Consider the following 20,865-nt stretch of genomic DNA (forward strand, 5'->3'; position numbering starts at 1 on the left):
AGGTAACATGTAGCTTCAGTGCAGTTTACTTCATTTTTTTTTGTTACGACGGAAATTAGTTGTAGGATATCAGTAGTCCTGAGCTGCAAGAGTTCTTAACTGCACAGAAAGGCAGGAGTGTGAGGGAGAGACTATATTTGGCCAATTCAGAATGAGGAAAACAGCTCATGTGTTAGTTTAGAGAGCCCTGTTCTATACATAGAAAAACCTATGTATGTCCTGACTATGATATTGTTTTATTCTATATAATTAGGAATGATTGACTATGATGATGAGGTGACTGTGTTTACACATTGTTTTCTAACTGTGTAATCATATAATAAAGACATTTTTTCTTTCTTTATGTGTGATAAAGATGAATAATACACTGGGGTAAGATTGTTTTACGAAGCATGAAATGCTTTTATAAACTGGGCTTGTTTGCCCATAGGTTAGAAGTCCTTTGTTTTTAGAATTTCTATTCTTGTAATTCAAAATTGTAGAGGTACATAAAAAAAAAAAAAAGATTGTACTATGAAAGTCCTGTGTGTTGTAGCCTCTGTAGCTGGAATTGCCTGACTTCTGTACCCTGTAGGCATTCTCCAGAAAGTAATGATCTAAGGTGCAAGTTTTGATGATTGTGTGATTTGATATTTGATGATTTTGATGAACTGTACATATCAGTTTATGTAAATATATATGTGTATATTTATATACATATATTTGTCTTTCAGCTGTAGCAGAAGTAAAACTTCGGGATGACCAGTATACGTTGGAGCACATGCATGCTTTTGGAATGTATAATTATCTGCACTGTGATGCCTGGTATCAAGACAGTGTCTACTACATTGATAACCTTGGGAGAATTATGAACTTAACAGTGATGCTGGTAAGAAAAACATACAGAGTATAAAGACAGCTCATCCTGTTCTGTTTGTTCTTTAATCTCTTTGAATCTGATGTCTAGACAATCAAGGTGAGCATACCTTTGGAATGTGGAAACCTGTCGTCAAGCTGTAAGGCTCCCTTTCTGCTTATATCATTTGTAGCTTTTACTCTTGTTCTTGTATTTTATAATCCTTTGTCCCCAGCCATTTCCACCTGTGTGTGCACCAGGGATGGATCCTGGTCCTACTGCCAGGTTAAAGTTAAAGTGTATCTCTTATAAACAGCTAGTACTTCATTTGGATAAGAATTTGTCAATCTTACTGATTTTTCTCAAAAACTCAATGCTGTGTTTCATTAACTCTTTTTGTTTTGTTTTGTTTTGGCTGTTGTTTTTTGTTTCTGTTTTACTGATTTTAGCCCTGAGTTTATTTCCTGCTGTCTACTCCTTTTGGGTGTGATTTTTTATTTATTATTATTACAGAGTTTTCAGCTGTGCTGTTAAATTACTAGTATGAAATTTCTCTAATTTTTTTTTTTTTTAATGTAGGCACTTAGTGTTATGAATTAGCCTCTTAGAACTGCTTTCATTGTGTCCCGTCAGTTTGGATATGTTGTATATTCATTTATCCATATTAACAAAATTAGAAATGAAAAGAGAAATATAGCAACAGATACCTAGGGACTCCTTATGATTATAAGGGCATACTTTAAAAACCTGTACTCCACCAAATTGGAAAATCTAAAATAAATGGATAATATGCTCAATACATACCACTTGCCAAAGGTAAATCAATACCAGATGAACAATTTAAACAGACCTATAACCCCTAGTGAAATAGAAGCAGTTATTAAAAACTCCCAACCAAAAACAGCCCCAGACCAGATGGTTTTAGCACAGACTTTCTAAGAATTAATGCCAGTACTCTTCAAATTATTCCATAACATAGAAACTGAAGGAACATTGTCCAATTCATTTTAGGAGGCCACAGTTATCCTGATACCCAAACTGCATAAAGGCCCAACGAAGAAAGAGAATTAAAGACCAATTTTCCTTATGAATGTAGATACAAAAATACTCAATAAAATACTTGCAAACTGAATCCAAGAGCATCAAAAAGATTATTCACAATGATCAAGTAGTCTTTATCCCAGAGATACAGGGATGGTTCAACATACATAAATTGATAAACGTACTCTACCAAATAAAGAAACTGAGAAATAAAAACCATATAATCATCTTACTAGATGCAGAAAAGGCCTTTGACAAAATCTAGCACCCCTTCATGATAGAAGTCCTAGAGAGATTATGGATACTAGGAATATATTTCAACATAAGAAAGGCAGTTTACAGCATGCCCATAGCCAACATAAATTTGAACGGGGAGAAACTAAGATGCAATTCCACTAAAATCAGGAAGAAGACAAGGCTTTCTGTACTCCATACATATTCAATATATACTTAGGTAGAACAATAAGACAACTGAAGGAGATCAAGGGGATGCAAAGAGGAAGGGGAAAAGGCAAAATATGTTTATTTGCAGATGATATTATACTATACAAAGTGATCCTAAAAATTCCACTAGGAAACCCCTACAGTTGATAAACATTTTCTGCAAAGTAGTTAGATAGAAAATTAACTTAAAAAAAAAAAATCTGTAGTCCTCCTATATTCAAATGACAAACAGACTGAGAAAGAAATCAACACCTTTCACAATAGCGTCAAGTAATATAAACTATCTTGGGGATAACTCTAATGAAGCAAGTCAAAGACTTGTATGATAACAATTTCAAGTTTTTGAAGAAAGAAATTGGATATCAGAAGATGGGAAGATCTCCAACGCTCATGGATCAATAGGATTAATATAGTAAAGATGGCCATCCTACCAAAAGCAATCTCAAGATTCGATACAATTCACATCAAAATTCCAAAACAATTTTCACAGATCTTGAAGGGAAAATTTTCAGCTTTATATGGAAATACAAAAAACCCAGGATAGCTAAAACAGTCCTGAATAACAAAAGACATGCAGGAGGTATCACCACCCCCAATTTCAAGTTGTGCTACAGAGCTATAGTAACAAAAACAGCATGGTACTGGCACAAAACAGATACAGTCAATGGAATTGAAATGAAGATCCAGACATAAATTCACACATATGGACATCTGATTTTTGATATAGAAGTCAGAAATACACACTAGGAAAAAGGAAGCATCTTCAACAAATGGTGCTGGTCAAACTGGATGGCTGCATGTAGAAGAATTCAAATGGATCCATGTTTATCATCCTGCACAAAACTCAAGTCTCAATGTATCAAAGACCTCTACATAAAACCAAATACACTGAATCTCATAGAGGAGAAAGTGAGGAATAACGTTGCACTCATTGGGACAGGAAAAGACTTTCTGAATAGAACATCATTAGCACAGGCACTTGTAGCTGAAGTTTTTTTGGTCCTCCCTGGCTCCCGTGGCCCCTCCGTCCCAAGTAAACACACAGAGGCTTATATTAATTAAGATTGTTCGGCCATTAGCTAGCTCCTACACTTAAACTCAGCCTGTTTTTGTTAATCTATAAATTGTCACATTTTCCATGGCTTTACCTGTGTGTCATTACATCCTGTTCCCTGGATGGTGGGCTGGTGTCTGTTGACTCAGCTTTCCCCTTATCAGAATTCTCCTTGTCTGCTTATCCCACCTATACTTCCTGCCTGGCTACTGGCCAATCAGCTTTTTATTTGTCAACCAATCAGAGCAACACATTCACAGAATACAGAACATCCCACAGCAGGCACTAAGATCCACAATTAATATATGGGACCTCATAAAACTGAAAAGCTTCTGCTCTGTAAAGGACACTATCCTTTAGAACAAAGTGGCAGCATAGAGAATGGGAAAGGATTTTTACCAGCTGCACACCTGATAGAGTGCTATGTTGAGTAGTTTTATGTCAACTTAACACAGCTAAAGTCATCAGGAACCCTCAGTTAAGAAAATGCCTCCATAGGATCGAGCTGTAGGCAAGCATATAGGGCATTTTCTTAATTAGTGATTGATGGGGGATGGCCCTGCCCATTGTGTGTGATATCATCCCTGGGCTGGTGGACCTGGGTTCTATAAGAAATCAGACTGAGCAAGCCAGTAAGCAATACTTCTTTTAGGCCTCTGCATCAGCTCCTGCCTTCAGGCTCCTGCCCCGCTTGAGACCTGTCCTGATTTCCTTTGATGATAAACTGTGATGTGGAAGCATAAGCCAAATAAACCCTTTCCTCCCCCTGTTATGGTGTTTCATCACAGCAGTAGTAACCCAACTAGAAGTAATATTTGAAATACATAAAGAACTCAAAAAAACTAGGTATCAAGAAAACAGATAACCCAATTGTAAATGGGGATACAGATCTAAATAGAATTCTTAAAAGTGGAAACTCAAATGGCTGAGAAACACTTAAAAAAATGTTCAACATCCTTCATCAGGGAAGTGCAAATCAAAACTACTTTGAGATTTTATCTTACACCCATCAGAATGGCCAAGTGACAGTTCATGCTAATAAGGACATGGAATAAAGGAAACATTCATCCATTGCTGGTTAGAGTACAAACTTCTACAGTCAGTATGTAAATCAGTGTGTCAGTTCCTCAGAAAGATGGCAATCTATCCACCTTAAGATCCAGCTACACCACTCTTGGACATATACCCAAAGGATGCTTCATCCTCCCTCACACTTGCTCAACCACATTCATTGCTGCACTGTTCATAATAGCCAGAAACTGGAAACAATCTAGATGTCCTTCAACAGAATGGATAAAGAAAATGGTACATTTATAAAATGGTGCATTATTCAGCTGTTTTAAAAAAGAAAAAAAGAAAGAAATCATTATTTTTGCATGTAAATGGATGGAACTAGAAAAAAATTCATCCTGAGTGAGGTATGCCACACTGAGAAAGAAAGTCCGATAGTAGCTGTGAAGACAGTGATAACCAAGCTACAATCCATAGAGCCACAGAAGTTAGTTTTAGAATAATGGACTAAGAGGGACAGATAGATTTCCTTAGGAATGGGAACTAGATCACATAGTTATGTATAGATGGTGGAGGATGGAATAGGAAGATCAAGTGGGGAGGGAGACGGGCACAAGCGAGGAAATATGGGGAGAGACAGCTAAAATTCAGGGTCACTTAAAGGGCAGCACAGAAACCTAACACAGTAGATGCTTCTTAAAATATATACATATATGGAGGTGATCTAACTAAAAACACCAAATAATGGGGGAGAGAAAGCTCCAACTAGCTTTATCTTTTCACCAAATGAAACTCCTAGTACTGGAATTAGGTTACATCTAATTGAGATATTGGCCAAAGGGAATCCCCAAACAACCCAGACTGTTGCCAAGACCATAGGTTGCTATCTACATATTGACAAAAAGTCCCCACTGCTGAAGACAATACCTACACAACTCTTTGAACACGGAGAAGTCGAGCTGATACTCAATTATAGTCTTCACCCAGTGTGCTAATGTCTTTTGTACAGGAAGATACTCTGCACTCTGCCAAAGAGAAACATAAACATCAGTCTAGCCACAAACGTTGATCTACAATGATGTTCTGCCTGTTATGCTAGTACAGTGATGACACAAAGCTTGTGGGAGTAGCCACCTAATACCTAGTTTGACTTAAAGCCCCCTCACAAGGTTGAACCCATACCTGATACTGCTTGGGTGACCGAGAACCTGAGACTGGTTAGTCATAGCGCAGGGGCATAGGGTAAAACCAAATACTACTATCCTTAAAAAAATAAATATGTAGCCATAAAATGACTCCTAATGACATTCCACTATCCTCATAAATCAGTGCCTTGTTCAACCATCATCAGAGAAGCTTCCCCCTATAGCAGATGGGAACAAATACAGAGACCCACAGCTGGACATTATGCAGAGAGACCTGGGAATGTAGAGCCCTAAAAGGGATGTCTCCATCAAATCCTTCCCCTCAGTGTTCAGGGAACCTTGTGGAAGAGGAGGCTGAAAGAGGGTGAGAGTCATAGGGCATGGAGGACACAGCCCTAAATCAGCATGATCTCACAGAAAACAAGGCCCACTAAATCAACATAATCAAAGCTCATATGATCTCACAGAGACTGAGGCAGCATACACAGGCCTGTACAGGTCTGCCCCGGGTCCTTTTCATATATTTTATGGCTTCCTGTTTTGTGTTTTTATGGATTTCTGAGTGTGCAAATAAGAGGCCTTTGTTTCTTGTGCTTTCTCTTGGGCTCCTTTTGTTTGTTTTTGTTCAATTCTGTTGTGTTAGTTTTTGTTTTATATCTCATATTTATCTTATTATTATCCCTCAGAAGCCTGTTTGCTTCTGTCTCTCTAATAAGAGACTAAAAGGGAGTAGATCTGGATGGGAGGGGAGGTAGGGAGGAGCTAGAAGAGGGAGTGGAAACTAATCAGGAGATATTTTCTACGGAAAAAAAAATCCATTTTCAATAAAAGGAAAAATAAATGAATATTTAAATAAATAACTAATAAGTAGCTAGCTGTTAGTCTTTTACCCAGTATAACAATCTTAATTAGAAGGTTAGTATATCCATGGTTAATATCTTGAGTTTTATGTTGGCCTCCCTCCAGTTTGTACTCTGACTCCTTGTTCTTCCTGCCTCTAGGAGGAAAGCAAGCCTGAGAAGCTTAGTCCATGTTTTTCAGTGACTACTTTTAAAAACTTTATGTGTGCACATATGTATGAGGGTATGCTCCTCTCTGCAGACACATGTTCAAACTGGAGTTGGATGTTAGCTTGGTGCTCCTCCACCAGGTTTGGTGGCACACACCTTTAACCTCAGAACTTAGAAGGCAGAGGCTGGTGGATCTGTGAATTTGAGGACAGCTGGATCTACACAGTGAGTTCCAGGACAGCCAGGGCTATGCAGAGAGACGCTGATCCAGAAAAAGAAAATGGTGCTGCTCCATCACTTTCCTACCTTGCTTTTGAGACAAGTTCTCCTGGTAAACCTGAAGCTCAATGTTTTGTCCACAATGAATGGCCAGGAAACACCTACATGTGCCTGTTTCTGTTTCCCAGTGCTGCGATTGGAGGCACCTCTGTGCTGGGATTTGAGCCTAACTGAGCACAGCTGCTCAGATCCTACTTTTTCCTGAAATTTTATTTGAAATTGTCTTGTCTTATTTCCTAACATGGTGACATTATTATTTATATTGTTCAGTGTAGAGATCATGGTACATAGCCTTCATGAATGCTTCTATTTATGTTATAAAAACCATATACAACCACTTTTACTTCTCTCATCTTTTGAGCTATTTGTGTTATATATTTTATTTCATCATATAAATGACTCATGTTAACGTATTAGCTAAACGGCCACTAAATGGTATGTTAACTGATCCCTAACTGTTCACTGCTCCTTTTGTCTTCCTGTACATTTCCCCTACAGTGCTGTCTGTTTAATTGCCTCTCTCATTTAAGTTCATTTAATAGTTATTTCATGTTAGGGCACAGTGTTTGGTATGTAACTAGAACAATCAGTGTTTATGTGATTAAAAAAAAAACCTGAAAACAGCAAAGGTGCTTAGTGATGTCTTAACCACATTGTTGCTCTGTCCTCGCCAGTGCTCATTTGTTGTGAAATTTCTTCATTTATCTAAAGCAAGGTGTGCATGCATACCTAAGTTCTTAAAAATGCAATTTTGATCATGGAATAGGCTCCCCCGCCCCATCTTGTCTTCTACCACCTCGTCCATGATACTCCATCAGTACTAAACTAGTGCAGTCCTGAAAACCAGCTGCTGGCATTGGGGCTTTTCTCATCTGGTCACATCCATTTGGCCCATACTCTTAGTCCTCTGTCCGGCTGCTTCCAGGTCTTCATGTAAGTCTCGGTAAATCATTTCTTCATTTGAGCAGCTCTGTATCTTTTTCCTCTGCTGCCTAGGAATAGTCACGCCACCAATGCTCAGACGTGCATGGACCATGACCTCCTTTACCAGAGGCTAGCAGATTTTCTGTTCAGGGCTAGATATATCAATCTTAATAGGCTCATCTTCTGTTACAACTACTTACTTTTTGCTTTCCTTGGGAAAATAAAAATAATTGGGTAAAAAATACAAGTATGACTGCCTTCCAGTAAAACTTTATGTATAAACACAGAGAGTGAGCCAGAAGTGGTTGATGAACTGTTGTTAGCTGACTGTGGACTAGGCCATGTGTCTTTAATACATTTACATTACTGCATTTGCTACTACTAATTTATATTAATAATTTATTTTAGTTTTAAAATTAATTTAATATATATGAAAATCTATATATATATAGTTTTGGTTGATTCTCCTTCCTTCTTTACTCCCCTTTTTCTCTCTGTCCCCCTTTTCCTGCTGTAACCTTTCACCCCTGGTATTGCCCCATCCATTTTGTTGTATTGTTTTTCCTACTCTCCACTCCCTTAAAGCCTCTTTTTTTTCTCTTGTCACTTGGACCGTTTCTAGTTTCCTGTCTTTACCCATATTTACTCCAATCTGAAAACACATATTTAACTATTGGAGTCTAGGATCTGTTTATTTACATCTGGGTTATCTTGTTAAACAGTATTTTCCAGTTCTATCCATGATGTCATATATGTTATTGTATATGTATTTCACAGTTCTATTGTCCATTCACATTGATGGGCATCTAGCCTGACTCCATTTCCCTGCTAACATGACTAGAACAGTGTTAATGATGGCTGTGCAAATATTTGGGTTTTGTGTATATGGCCCGGTGTGGTGTAGCTGGCTCACATGTTAGTCCTCTGGCTAGTGTTTTGAGAAGACCTTGCACTGGTTTCCATAGTAGCCAAACTGCCACCAACAGTGGCTAAGGATCCTCTCGCCTACATTTTTTCCAGTGTTTGCTTTCCTCATAGTGGCTCCAGGGGTGGCTCTGTGTTTTCATCTGCTCCATATGATTTTTGATTTTGGTTTTGCTGTTGTTGTTGGTAGAAGTTCCTGTCCAAATCAGGCATACAGAATAGCAATCAACTATGATGGCATATGAAACTAATCTAGAACATGATTTTATTTTTACGTAAATCTTAATGGATCATTCCACAGAATGCACTGTTTGAATTCCATGTATAATGGTCATTCCCTTAATTCCAGCCTTTGAGTCTGCTGGCAGGAAAAGTTACCGGGTAAAAATCACAAGCCTGCATGATCTACAGGTGACATTATATTTCTGAAATAACTACCATACTCTCTATATATTTTTAACTTTTGTCAAATAATTCTTAAATTTTTTATGTCATGGTCTTGAGAGTATATGATTATGGACTTGAATTAGTGAGTACGGTAAGAAGAGTGAGCCTCTTTAACGTAAAGGAAGAAGAGTGGGCAGTTAATGTAGGCGCTATGATTCCTTTGTCTTTCTTACATCCTTTTTCTTTGTAAAAAGATGATTCAGACTACTTAAGTCAAACTGCCTCTTTTAGTCTTGGTTCTCTGAATAGTGTCTCCAAGCAACTTGTATTATGTGCTTAGGATCAGTTTGGCCTACTTTTGACATGTGTATATGCTTCAAAACTTTCCACTGTTATTCATCAGTGACATCATACTTCTTTGTTTCTTCTTCTCTCAGAATTTTCTTAGTAAGTAGAGGTAGATTGCTCTTGGGAAAATATTTTCAATAAAATCTAGTGGTTCTCTTTGAAGGGGAACATTCCATTAGCATACTATAAAAGACTCATTTCTAACCCTTTTTATTCTGTTTTACTCATTTTACACCATTCAATATTTTTAAAAATCCACATGAATGCGTATTCTTAGTTATCTTTAGTTTTTGATATAAATTAACCTCCCGAGTAAAGAAATACTTTTCTTCAAAGATTGACTGAATGCTTCTATATGGTTAGTCAAAAGTAAGTTGATCATATGCCGAAGTGAAGTCCAGCAGTAAGATGTACCATAGTACAGAGGAGGAAATGACAGATGTTGGGGATGCAGTGTTCAGGGTTTCCTGAGTTGATGTTACCTCAACAGAGTTTGGAAGGATGAATTAGAATCTGCCTCATAGGAGCTGGATGTGATGGTGCACACCTGTATTCACATCACTCAGGACATGGAAACAGGAGAATTATAAGTCAGAGGCAAATACATAACAAAACTATCTCTAAACAAAGGAAGGAAAGAAAAGAACTTGCCTTTTAGATTGAGGCAATGAGTATTCTGGCAACATAGAAACACATTGGACAAACAAAGTTAAGGCATAGTGGCTCCCTATAGGCAGTATGTTGAACTGGGAGGGGTGTATGGACAGGATCACAGTTAGAGCCAAAAGCTTGGTTGTTATCAGTTGTCTTGCTGATGACCAGGATTTGGAGTACCATGTCCAACTTAAATCACAAATACTTGATTAGAAATCTGAGGTAAAATTTAATTTCACTGGAAATCTACATAAACATTGTAGCTTGGTCCAAGTATTTTCCTCTGTTGGAAACTTCCACAGGAAACATATAATCAGAAGTTTTCCTGGGTTCTTCTGCAGCTGCTCTCAAATAATCTCTCAGAGGCATAATATGAATTATAAATGCTCCACCAATAGCTCAGTCTTATTATTAGGTAACTCTTATATTTAAATTAACCCATATTTCTATTTATGCTTTGCCACGTGGCGATACCTTTATTGGCATGGCATGTTCATCTCCTGCTCCCTCTGCATCTGGCTGGTGACTCCTGACTCCACCCTTCTTCCCGTCATCCTTTGTTTGGTCCCCTGGCCTATACTTCTTGTCCAGCTACTGGCCAATCAGCATTTTATTAAACCAATTCAAGTGGCAAATCTTTACAGTGTACAAGAGGATTATTCCACAGCAGAAACAAGTTACTTATAATTATATCCAAACCGATTATTTGACATGTAATTGGAGCAAATACCAATACTTTTGAAATTCATTTTTTTCTGACCTAATTTGTATTATCTATGGGCAACTTAGAGAAAGTGGTTATACTTTTTTTTTAGTTTAGTTAGTGCCTTTTCTATTTTCTGCAATATTCCTCTTTTTACTCAATCAAGTTTTAAAAAGAGACTATTATTATAATAGTATATATTATAAAAAGCCATGTTTTAGAGGTTTTGTTTTGTTGCTTTGTTTTTTGCTCCATTAATTCAGCTTCTTTCTTTGATTTTCCAACTCTACTTCACCTCAGAATCATGAGAGTAATTGGCTAACATGGGAACTAATTTCAGGATTCCATTTCCAAAGCCTCTGAATCAGTGTGTTATGACTGACGGTGGTCAGGAAATTTAAAATTTTATCCAGCACTGTAGGTAATTTTCCTGGGGTCCTAGTAGTGACTAAATCTTGAAGCCCAGTGGAATATCATACTTACTATTTTTTCTCATCAACAACAAAATAAATCAGCGAATTCTTTGAACTACTATGTTGACAGCATGTGAAGAATGCAGAGCATTAATTAGACACCAGCTTTTCCCTGTGGCTGGTGTAAATGAGCACCCTTGTTAAATCGGCAAATAACACCATGGGCAAGTGGAAGGCTCCTTCCTTCCCTAACTATTAGGAGCCAGCAGATGGCAGCAACTCAATATAGCGATAACAGAGGCCTCCCACGCCAAGCAAGTTACTGTGGGATTGCAATGTTTAAGCTTTGAGAAATGTCAATGAGGAGAAAGTGTGCTTGGGGCATAGAAAAAGCTTGGAGGGAGAAACATTTTATTTGCTGCTACTGCACAATTTAAGGAAACTTGTTGTTTCTCTGTCTTTAGAATACTTCTGTCATAATAGACTTCTGTTTACTTGACCAGCTATCTTGTGTTCTCCAGTAACAAGTATGTCATCTTCTTTGGTGTCTTTAAAATGTAGGCAGTAGTTCTTGGATTTCACTTGTAAACATATATTCTGTGGCCATGCCATAGAGAAACAAGTTAGAACTACTTTTCAGCCCAGATCCTTTGGTGCCAGCAGGCTAATTCTAGGCCTGAAGCTTGGCTTATTTATAACAGTTCAGTTAGGTAATGGGACCTAGTTATTTAAGGTAAAAGAAGAAGATAAAAGAGAGGGGTGAATTTTGAAAATAAAAATGTTTAGTGCAGTATTAAATACTTCATTTTACTTAGACATTAATGAAGCTAAATTGATTATAAACATCTATGCTTAAAGCTTTATAAGAATAGAAATGGAGAAAGCTTAAGAAATGAAGTTAGTTCTTAACAGTGATGGATGCTTTTTTTGCTTCCTTTTTAAGGAACAAAGTTTTAAATGCTGTTCTAACAGCACTGGTGGGTGGCATCCCTCCTAAGTTCTGCTTGAATATGTTTTTAACCTTGAGTTTCCCTCTAGAGTATAAGTATTAAAAAAACAAAACTTCATTCATTCAAAGCTCTATCTCCAGCTGTACCTACAAGGGTCCCAAAATCTAATTTAGATAAATATGTGCTATTTAAGTGTTTATTGACTATTCCTATATAATGCCATCCATCTGTAATATATGAACATTATGACTTATATTACACATTATTGGTATAGGAGCCAGTATAGCCTAAACTATCATGTTTGGTTAAAGAAAAACTTAATGTGGTAATTGCAGTCAATGTGAATGTTTTAGGGGATGATATTTGGAAATTGCATTGGGATTTGAAGTATTTGTTTAGAAAAATGGTTTCTTTTCTAGAAGATAATGATAAGGGAAAGAAATACTAACCATCCATAGGACTGAGCAGGATTGGAATCTTGGCCTATGGCAGTGGAGTTTCAGTCAGATTTATCCATGTGAACCTCTTCTTAAACTGGAGTTAATGATTCATTGGTTTGGTGATGTTTAAATGAGATGGCCAAAATTGGAACTGCTTCATACTGTAGTCCCTCATTGAGTAGTAAATTTGCCAACACAATTCCAGTCCTGCAAACCAACAGAGAATTATTGCCTCAGAATAATTTTCCAATATCCTTGAATATGGTTGCCTTACTTTTTGTGAGGAAGGGGAAATGGGTGGAACCTGGAACTGGAGATGTCACTTTCATAAGGCATTATTATGAGGACGCTTTCAAACTGAACTGAATTCTAAGTTGGGAACATTTGGGTTGTTTTTGTTTTATCATTTAACTCAAGTGAGGCAGACACTGTGTGTTTTAAATTAGTTAATTTTGGTTTCACATTTATATACTCAGGCATCTTAATTATTCTATTAGATATTGTACCAATTTATCTGATAATTATACTGCTATTAACTTCAGTCATGTGTAGCCATGTATTTAAAAGAAAATGGCCTGAAACACTTACTGGTATATGATTGAACAGTGATTGCCTAGTTCAGTCCTCCTTCTTAATGATGGTTCACTAGAGTAAGTCTGACGGGCCGTGCAGTAAACACCTGCTTTGTGAAATTCTATTTTACTCTGTATTATTAATATTTTTAAATTATCTGTGCTACACAAATTATTTGGAATAGGACAAAAATAGCAACATATTTGAAGCAAAGGAGGAAAATTTGCCTTCTCCCTCATCTCCTTGGCCCCAGTCATACTCCAGTCTTATTTCCCTTCCTGATACCAAGCACTGTTGTGTGTCTGTCTGTAATTTACTGTGAGCTGATGCCTCACATTTGTTTCAGAATGTATGAATTCACAATGAATGTTAAACACATTGTGTCATTTTGTCTTTTTCTTTGTTAGTATCTCATTGAATTTATTATTATTTTTTTTTTGTCAGCAATACAAATCTATCTGAGTACATTTAACTGGTATTTGGGATTCCCTAGAGTGGATGTTCTATTTCCTTGCTAGCACTTGCTAGGCAAACAACAGTCACATTGTTGAACAAATTGGATTTGTTACTTCTTACAGTAAGGGAGAACATAAGTGAAGGAGAGCCACAGGGTATCTGGGAGGGTTTAGCATTGGTGGTAGTGAGGTATCTGACTCACATTAGGTGATTTGGAGGGGCAGGGTTTAAGGCAATGGATGTGTGGGTATGTCAGGTCTCACCTAGGAAAGAAGACTGGAATGGAACTCCGGCTGTCATTAGTCAGGAAGATGTAGTGGCTCACACTAGTGCACTATAGAATCAGATTTGTAGTGTTGATGTGTTCTTCTGTGCATAGGAGTCCTCATAGAGTGATGTTGTTTTGTCTTGCTCCATTGGCGTCGTCGTGTTTGTCTGATATGTGTGTTCAGTCGAAGAATGCTGTAAGTATTGGACTTTTGTAGACAAACCAAGACCTGAGCGAGGCTCCCAAGGCAGCTGCACTGTGTCGGGGCTGCTGTTACACTCCATCCCAGTTTTTACTGGCTTAAGTGTCTTTTTCTTTATACTTGAGCTTTATATTATTTGAAATACTATATAAAGTCCTATAGGCTGAGTTATATCAAAGGGTATGTAAAACACCAATAAATTTGATTTCTTTTCATTTTTAATAAGTCTACTTATTTTGTCTACTAACAGGGCACCTCAGCCAAGGCTGGCATTGCAAGTCTAATTTTTTTTCTCTCTGCTAATGGTAGAGTATTATTTTACCTTTTATAAAAGCATTTTTAACAGGCTTTGAGGACTCTTGGAGTTTTAAAGACAAGGTGATTTTTATACAGACATTAGTCCTGTGTTTGTTGTCTTTGGTTCCTATATCTTGCATTTTTGTATGGGCACTCATTGACTACCCTAAAATTATTAAAACAATCCTCTCTCAGTTACTTAACTTCTCCTCTAAAGCATTCAGATTAATAGTCCATCTGGAATATTGAATATTTTTGTGTATGTGTCAGGTTTGATTTTTTTCCCCAGAAGTATTAAGCATGCCAGTATCACCTATTGACCAGTCTGCTTTCTTTTAGTGGAAATACCATGTTGTGTTCTATATGTAGATAGACATGGACATCAGCCTATGGCAAAATTTCTGCTCACTGACCTCCATCTAACTGATTGGATTATCTGATGTTCTTTCCTCTAAAACGTCAGGACTGGAGACCACAATAAGCCAAGTGTTTACTGATGGAGGCTGTACTGCACTGTATTTGAGGCATCTCAGTACTGTCATGATGTAATCCTGTTCCACATGGCTAATACTCAGATTTGATGTTTCTACAACAGTTGTTGGTAGCTATGCTTGCTATTTTTTATTTCTTATGTAATACAACATTACCAAATTTATAAAACATGAGTAAAAAATTAAAGATATGATTTCATAGATAACTAAATTTTTCAAAACCTTGTAATTAAAAGAGTACAGATTAAAACAGTTGTAGAATCGAACAAATACAGTGCATAAATTAAGGATTACTTTCCTTCTGTAGGGAACTCTGATAGTTAAAATTTTTTTTTAAATGAATATAGTCTTTTAGTTTATGAGCACTTGTTTCCTAAATGGTAAATTTTGAATGTATTTTCTCATAAAACATTTTGGTGATTCTTCATATCGTAGCTCTATATTATAAAGACAGACACAACTGAAAATTTGTTAATAAAAATCTGAGTTGGTAGTATCTAAATGTAACACTCTCCCCACCACACCCTAGACAGGGTTTCTCTGTGTAGCCCTAGCTGTCCTGGAACTCACTCTGTAGATCATGCTGGCCTCAAACTCAGAAATCCTCCTGTCTCTGCCTCCTGAGTTCTGGGTAAAAGGTATGTTGGTTTGTTTTTCAGGTTTTTTTTTTTTTTTTTTTTCTATAGAACAGTGGTTCCCAACCTGTGGGTCACAACCCCTTTGGGAGTTAGACAATCCTTTCATAGGGGTCACCTAAGACCATTAAAAAACAACAACAAAAACAAAACCCACAGATATTTACATTGCAATTCATAACAGTAGCAAAATTAGTTATGAAGTAGCAACGAAAATAATTTTATGGTTGGGGGGGTCACCACAACATGATTAACTGTATTAACAGGTCACAGCATTAGGAAGGTTGAAAAACACTGCTATAGAATATTATCTACAAAGGCATTTGAAAATATAACATGGTATGTAGTTAGTAAATTAGCACTACTGATCATTAACCCTAAAACTAAGAACGAAATTAGATTACTGTATTGCACTAGCTTCTCTTGATAGAACAGTTACAGAACTCAGTCACTTGAAACAGTAGGCAATGACCATCTCACTCTCTTTGTGGTCAGGAATTCACAAAGTGGTGAAAGTGACTGTCTCCCTTATGATTTCTCAAGGGAAACTTGACGACAGACCTCTAAGGAATGCAATTTCAACATGGTGCTGTTATTGTTGGGAGCCCCGGTTCCTCTCGATGTGGGTCTTTATATTTACTCACTATCTTATCTTCACCAAGCTTGACTGCTAGCCACCTTACAGTGTGTAACCTAAGAAAGAGCAAAGAGGGTGATGTAAAATGTTTGTGATCTCATCCTAGAGGCTGCGTGCCACCTGTCCCATCTACTGTGTTTTATTTGTTAAAATCAGTACCGTTCATACTCAAAGGAAGGGAAATTGACGCAGCTTTTGAATACAGAAGAATCAGCCGTACTGTAGGTATTTTGTGTGTGTATGCATCAGGAATAGGAAGGATTTTTTTTATAATCCTTGGTTTCGTTTTAGGACACTGCCTTAGGAAAACCTCGAGAGGTGTTCCGACTCCCTACAGATTTGACAACATATGACAATCGTCTTTGTGCTTCTATCCATTTCACATCCCCTACCTGGGTTACCTTGTCAGACGGAACTGGAAGATTATATGTCATTGGAACAGGCAACCGTGGAAATAGTCCTGAAAAATGGGAAGTGAGTTGTTTTTTGTTCTTTGTAAGACGTGTGCAGAGTCCAGAAGGCATGTGTAAATTAGATGGAGGAGCCATTTACGTGACTGTGCTGAGTGCTTTGTGAAGCATCCCCCTTTCCATTTATGGTTCTCTTCCCCCGTCCATTCTGTTCGAATGTCCTGTTATTTCTTTGGTGATGATCATATTTCTCTTTTATAAACCATGCATTTAAAATATGTGTGATTTTTTTCCCCCTATAGATTATGTTTAATGAAGAACTTGGGAATCCATTTATTATAATTCATAGTATCTCATTGCTGGAAGGTGAAGAGCACTCAGTAGCTATGCTTCTTCTTCGAATAGAGAAGGAGGAATTGGACATGAAAGGAAGTGGCTTCTATGTTTCTTTAGAGTGGGTCACTGTCAGTAAGAAAAAAGAAGGTAAAGTAAACAAGATTCTGAACCTCTCTGGCTTGCCTTAGCTGGTTGGGGCTTGAAATGGAATACTGCTTGTTTCTTGAGCATTGTGATAAATTATGCTTCTAAAAAAAACTATGATATGCTTCTACAACCAATTATTCAGTCTATTTAAAAGAATTACATGAATTGAATTTTGGAGACATATATATATATATATATATATATATATATATATATATATATATATATAACAGCTAAAAGTTTATACCTAAAAATTCATATATATGAATGTGCATATAAATAGCTATTGTGAGACATGAATAAACTTCATCCACACTAGATACAGCACTGACGATGACCAAAGTCACTACAGTGTATAGCTTAGTGAGCCCTAGCGTTTACGGGGCTACATACAGGAGCCCCAGTAGATGTGTTATTTGCAGGGCCTGGGTGGTGTACAGGCAGCTACAGCACTGAAGAGCTCACCCCTGCGTTGGTAACAAACTCACAGAACTGTCTCCCTGCCCCCAACTCCCAGCGTGCTCCATTACAGCTCATATTACCTTGGGAGGGCCTTTGAATTTTGTAACTTTGGGGAGTTTCCTGAAAATTGTTTCTTTCACCTGAGTCTTAGGAGCCTCTCTTTTTAAAATGAGGATGTGTCTCAAATTACAGGAAATAACTACCTAATAGCAATAGTAAATTTTAATCTAACTTAAATACATTTAAATATAAATACAAAAAGGAAAATGGAGTGAATGCTTTTATTTTGTTCAACCTAGTCTTTTGCTTCTATCTTCCATAAAACTTTCTTATCAATGTATGTCAGACTTCAAGCATGACATTAAAAAGTAGTTTTTTTGTGTTACTGAGGTTCCTAATGGTGAATGCCTGCTCTTTGCCATTGCTTAGTTCTTAGTATTTAACGTTCTTGCTCTCAGTCACTCTCCATTTTTCTCTAATTGCTAGCTAAGAAGAGAGTTTGCTTGTTTTTCTTTGTGTTTGTTTGTTTGTTTTGTTTTTTCCATGTTGACATTGTCCCACTGTTCTTATTCATTACAAAAAAAAAAAACTGCCAATTACATTGTGCAGTGCAGTAAGGCTTTCTGCATACTTGCTTTCTAAAAGGAATAACTCTGTTAAGAAATGTCTATATTGACATGGAATTGCTTATGCTTAAGCTGAATAAATCTTCTATGTTTGTTTTTCACAGCATTTATCTCCATCTCTTTAGGAAAGCAGTAACTATATTTTAGGAGTTGAAAAAAAAAAAAAAAAACTGCTTTAAAGGACCAGACGGTAGCCATCCAGTCTGTGTCACAGCTATCCACCTGTTTTGTTACGACAAGAAAACAGCAGTGGATAGTTTATGAAGGCATGAGTAAGCTGGGCTCTAAAATACTTAGGGACATTAAAGCTTGAGTGACCAGAATTGTTACAGGTATTTAAATATTCTTTTGATTAATTCTCTACCATTTGAAAGAAAAAGTAATGCTTAACCCTCAAACTGTACAAATACAGGAATAGATTCAGCTTTGGCTCCTAGGTAGTACTTTGAAGACTGCTACTTAAGGAAACAGTAGAAGTGGTTTTCTGTTTATTTGTCCTTTTTTTTTTTTTTTTTTTTTTTTTTTGTATATGATTTAGCTTCTTAGAGGAGAAATCATCATGCATTTTCCTTCTCCCTGTTTAAGAAACTTGGTTCTGTAGTTGCAGGTCAGTCCATGTTACTTACCTGATGCCTGTAGATTTCACAGCAGCTCTGGCATCACAGCCCCATTCTTCATCTCTTACCTCATTTGAACAGGCACATTTAGATTTACCTTTCTGTTTTCACCCAGGGTTGTTATTTGTGGAACTCAGCAATTCTCTTATTCTTTCTCTGCTCATTTTAATATCTTACCTTCCCCAATTATTACTAATAGAATTTTTTTAAAAAATATTTTAACCCCCCTGCCCATCTTGTGTGTGTGTGTGTGTGTGTGTGTGTGTGTGTGTGTGTGTGTGTGTGTGTGTGTGTGTGTGTTCAGGTGCATTTAGAGGCCAGATGCAGTCCACCTTGTATTTTGAGATGGTATTTCTCACTAGTCTGGAACTCACCAAGTAGACTAGACTGGTTGGCAGTAACAACCTGTTCTGCTTCTCTAGTGCATGGCTTTTTAAACGTGCATTCTGGGGACCAATGTCAAATTCTCATGTTTGCAGAGTAAGCACTTAATGGGCTGAGCTGTGTTTCCAGTCCTTTTGATGTTCGAATCTAACAAAGCAGAGCAGTATTTTTCTAAACCATGTTGAGGGGAACATAAAATTAATTATATCTTTATGTCAGTTAAGTTGGAAAATGAAAATGTTTAACATCCTCCAAACACACTAAGAATGCTAAAGCTTCTCAGTTTTATTTAGCAAAATAGAAAATTTAATCATGGAATCTACTGCTTAACACTTACTATTATTTACTTTCCCACACATATCCTTGGTTTGGGGTCTTGAAAGAAATGTAGGACTGTTTGGTATGCATGTTTGTGTGGATGAAATATAGGAGTTTTTAGTTCATTCATGAAATGACAAGCTGGTTCTTAAATAGTTATGAACTGAATGTGTGGCTATAGGTGAGGATATAGAGTAAAAATAATTACATGTTTTACAGAAGATTGTATTGTTATATTTAATTCATAACAATGAGTTGTTTTTTTAACTACATAGTGTTAAGCTTATAAAAATTAGTAGGAAATGATTTTTTTGTTTTCTTGTATGTTTGCATTTCTCATTATTATTTTTAAAATTTTTGTGTAATATATTTTGATCATATTCTTTCCCCACCCCAAGTCTTCCCATATCCTTCCTACCCAACTTCATGTTCTTTCACTCTCTCATAAAACCAAAAGAACCCTAAAACAAGAAAACAAACTAAACAAAAAGGACAAAAAGCACACAAAAAACACCATATTTGGTGTTTTAAATGTATATTCTGGGGACCAAATTGTTGGTCAACTACTCCTAAGCATGAAGTCTGCACTGAGGTGTGCTTGTATACCAAGTGATAATGCACTGGAGAAAACTGATTTTCATTTTACCGGGAGGTATCAAATGCAAATTACTTCCTAGTTCATAGTGGGACTTTTATACACTTTCACTTATACTTCTTTGTGGTAGAATTTTATCTGGCATGAACTTGTACAAGTCTTGTGTGTGCTGTCACAGTCGCTGTGAGTTCATAGGTGTATTAGCCCTGTTTTGTCTAGATAACTCTACTTCCTTGAAGTCATCCTCGACCTCTGGCCTTTACAATCTTTCCACCTCATTTTCTGCATAGATCCCTGTGGTTGTTTGAATGTAATTGGCCCCCATAAGCTCATAGGGAGTGGCATTATTAGGAGGTGTGGCCTTGTTGGAGGAAGTGTGTCACTGGGGGTAGGATTTGAGGTCTTAAATATACTAAAGCCACGACCAGTGTCTGAGTTCACTTCCTATTGCATTCTGATCAAGATGGAGGACTTGGAGCTCCTTCCTTCTCCAGCACCATGTCTGCCTGCATGCTGCCATGTCCTGCCATGATGATAAGGGACTAAACCTCTGAACTGTAAGCCACCCAGTTAAAATGTTTTCCTTTATAAGAGTTGCCGAGGTCATAGTGTCTCTTTGCAGCTATAGAAATCCTAAAGACAGAAGTTGGTACCAGGGACTGCGTTATTGTTGTGATAGGTCTGGCTATGCTTTTGTTTGGAGGAATTTGAACTTTGGGAGTTTGGATTAGAAAGCAGTGGAATGCTTTGAACACTGCTTAATGGGCCATCCTAGTAGGAGCATGGAAGACAGTGGTGCTGAGTGTGGTTTGAACTGTGGGAGCCTGACTCAAGAGGTTAAAGAGGAGA

At 37.1% G+C, this 20,865-nt stretch overlaps 1 protein-coding gene across 2 annotated transcripts in view; it reads left to right on the forward strand.

Moving 5' to 3' along the window:
- Nudcd1 (NudC domain containing 1) overlaps positions 1-20,865 on the forward strand; it is a 63,257-nt gene that overhangs the window by 12,021 nt on the left and 30,371 nt on the right. For both annotated transcript variants that reach the window (XM_006978703.4, XM_006978702.4), the window contains exons 2-4: positions 714-868; positions 16,413-16,595; positions 16,834-17,014. In XM_006978703.4, the coding sequence (XP_006978765.2) occupies positions 714-868; positions 16,413-16,595; positions 16,834-17,014 (519 nt within the window). The remainder of the gene's footprint in view (positions 1-713; positions 869-16,412; positions 16,596-16,833; positions 17,015-20,865) is intronic.

This window comes from Peromyscus maniculatus, chromosome 20 (genome assembly GCF_049852395.1).
Source record: "Peromyscus maniculatus bairdii isolate BWxNUB_F1_BW_parent chromosome 20, HU_Pman_BW_mat_3.1, whole genome shotgun sequence".
Lineage (NCBI taxonomy): Eukaryota > Metazoa > Chordata > Mammalia > Rodentia > Cricetidae > Peromyscus > Peromyscus maniculatus.